The 1,427-nt window shown below is 53.5% G+C and overlaps 1 protein-coding gene across 1 annotated transcript in view; it reads left to right on the top strand.

Annotated features, from left to right (window-relative positions):
• LOC119586807 (monocarboxylate transporter 6-like) overlaps positions 1–1,427 on the top strand; it is a gene marked incomplete at its 5' end in the record, with an annotated part of 12,498 nt that overhangs the window by 2,132 nt on the left and 8,939 nt on the right. Inside the window, 1 exon segment of the mRNA XM_037935531.1 lies at positions 200–470. Within this exon segment, the coding sequence (XP_037791459.1) occupies positions 200–470 (271 nt within the window).

Here is a 1,427-nt window from a genome sequence, read left to right as displayed (position 1 = left end):
TACAATACATCATTACCTAGTCTATTCGGATATCCTATCCATCCCCAGTGAACGATGGTGTTTACGATATTGTACGAAATATGAATATTTAACAATATTTGATATCAAAATAGTAAACAGACACTGAAGTATAAATGATATAACATATACCGTGTCATGAAATCCGATTACTTCTGACCAAAGAGCCCTTTGTCCGCAGGCCCTCGTGAACACGGTGGGCCCCTGCTTCGGCATCCTCTTCTCACGCTTCCTGGAGGACCTCGGCACGTCCTCCGTCAACGTCGCCTGGATCTACAACGCCAGGTCCTTCACCCTGTGCCTCACGCAGCTCCTCCTGGGGCCTCTGGTGCTCGAACTGGGCTGGAGGAGGGTGGCCTTCTTCGCCGGATTCCTCGTCGCCTTCGGGCTGGGCGCCTCCGCCTTCGCCGTCTCCGCCGTGTATTTGCTCTTCTCGTATTCCTTGATGACAGGTGAGGTGTGGTAGGGTTGGGGGGTGGGTAGAGGGGGGGTTGGCAGTGGGGTGAGGGGAAGAGGACGGGTGAGGGGCAGGGGGGCAGTGGGGTGGGGGGAGAAGGACGGATGTGTGAGTGAGTAGGATGGGAGGTCGTGGGTTAGCGTGGAACGTGATGGGGGAATTTGTGGGAGGTCATGGTGGGTGAGGGAGTGGGCGGGGAGGGAGACTGGTTAAAGTAGAGTCGAGTGCGGTAGGAGGGATGTGATGGGGAAGGGGAAGGAGGATGGGTGAGGGAGGGGGCGACAAGAGCGGGTGGGTTAGGGTAGGTGGGGCAGGAGGTAGAGAAGGATGGACGGAGGGGTAGAGGGGAAGGTGGAGGGGTTGGGTGAGGTTGAAATAAGGGGGTAGTGATGTAGGGGAAATGGAGGGGATGGGGGTAGTAAAGGCGATGCAGGTGGGGGTGAAGTGGAGAATGGGAGAAGGTAAGGCGTGGTGGGGTGAAGGGGTTGGTGGGTTCGGTAGAGGTGGGGTGGGAGGAGGGGTCGGGTAGTGCTGGGAATCGTGGGGGAAGGGGTTATGGAAGGGGTTTAGAGGGGTGAAGTAGAGGGGTTGAGGAGGTGAATTTGACAGGGTGAAGTGCAGTAACCTGTCAGCTTAGCATTAACCGTCACCAATCTGCCAAATGCATCCTTGCAGGCATGCATTAGGGAGGCGGTGTCAGCCAGACACTGCAGAAGGTAGGGTCTTCAGGAACCATTTAGAAAAACACGTTTCGATAAGTTAGTTTTCTCCTACAGCTACGTGTCGCTTTTTGAAGTAAGACAGAATGCAACATCTGAACCGCACTGCACGCTTATAGTGTGTGTTGTGCGTAAGAGGTGACACGTTCGTGCTCACGAACACGAGGATAATGATGATTATAACAATACCGATAATGTTGATTATGATAATATTAATCTTAGTAAGAATGTTA

This window comes from Penaeus monodon, chromosome 22 (assembly GCF_015228065.2).
Source record: "Penaeus monodon isolate SGIC_2016 chromosome 22, NSTDA_Pmon_1, whole genome shotgun sequence".
In the NCBI taxonomy this organism is placed as follows: domain Eukaryota; kingdom Metazoa; phylum Arthropoda; class Malacostraca; order Decapoda; family Penaeidae; genus Penaeus; species Penaeus monodon.
The sequence above is the reverse complement of the archived record's forward strand: the minus strand, read 5'-3'. Positions and strand labels throughout refer to the sequence as shown.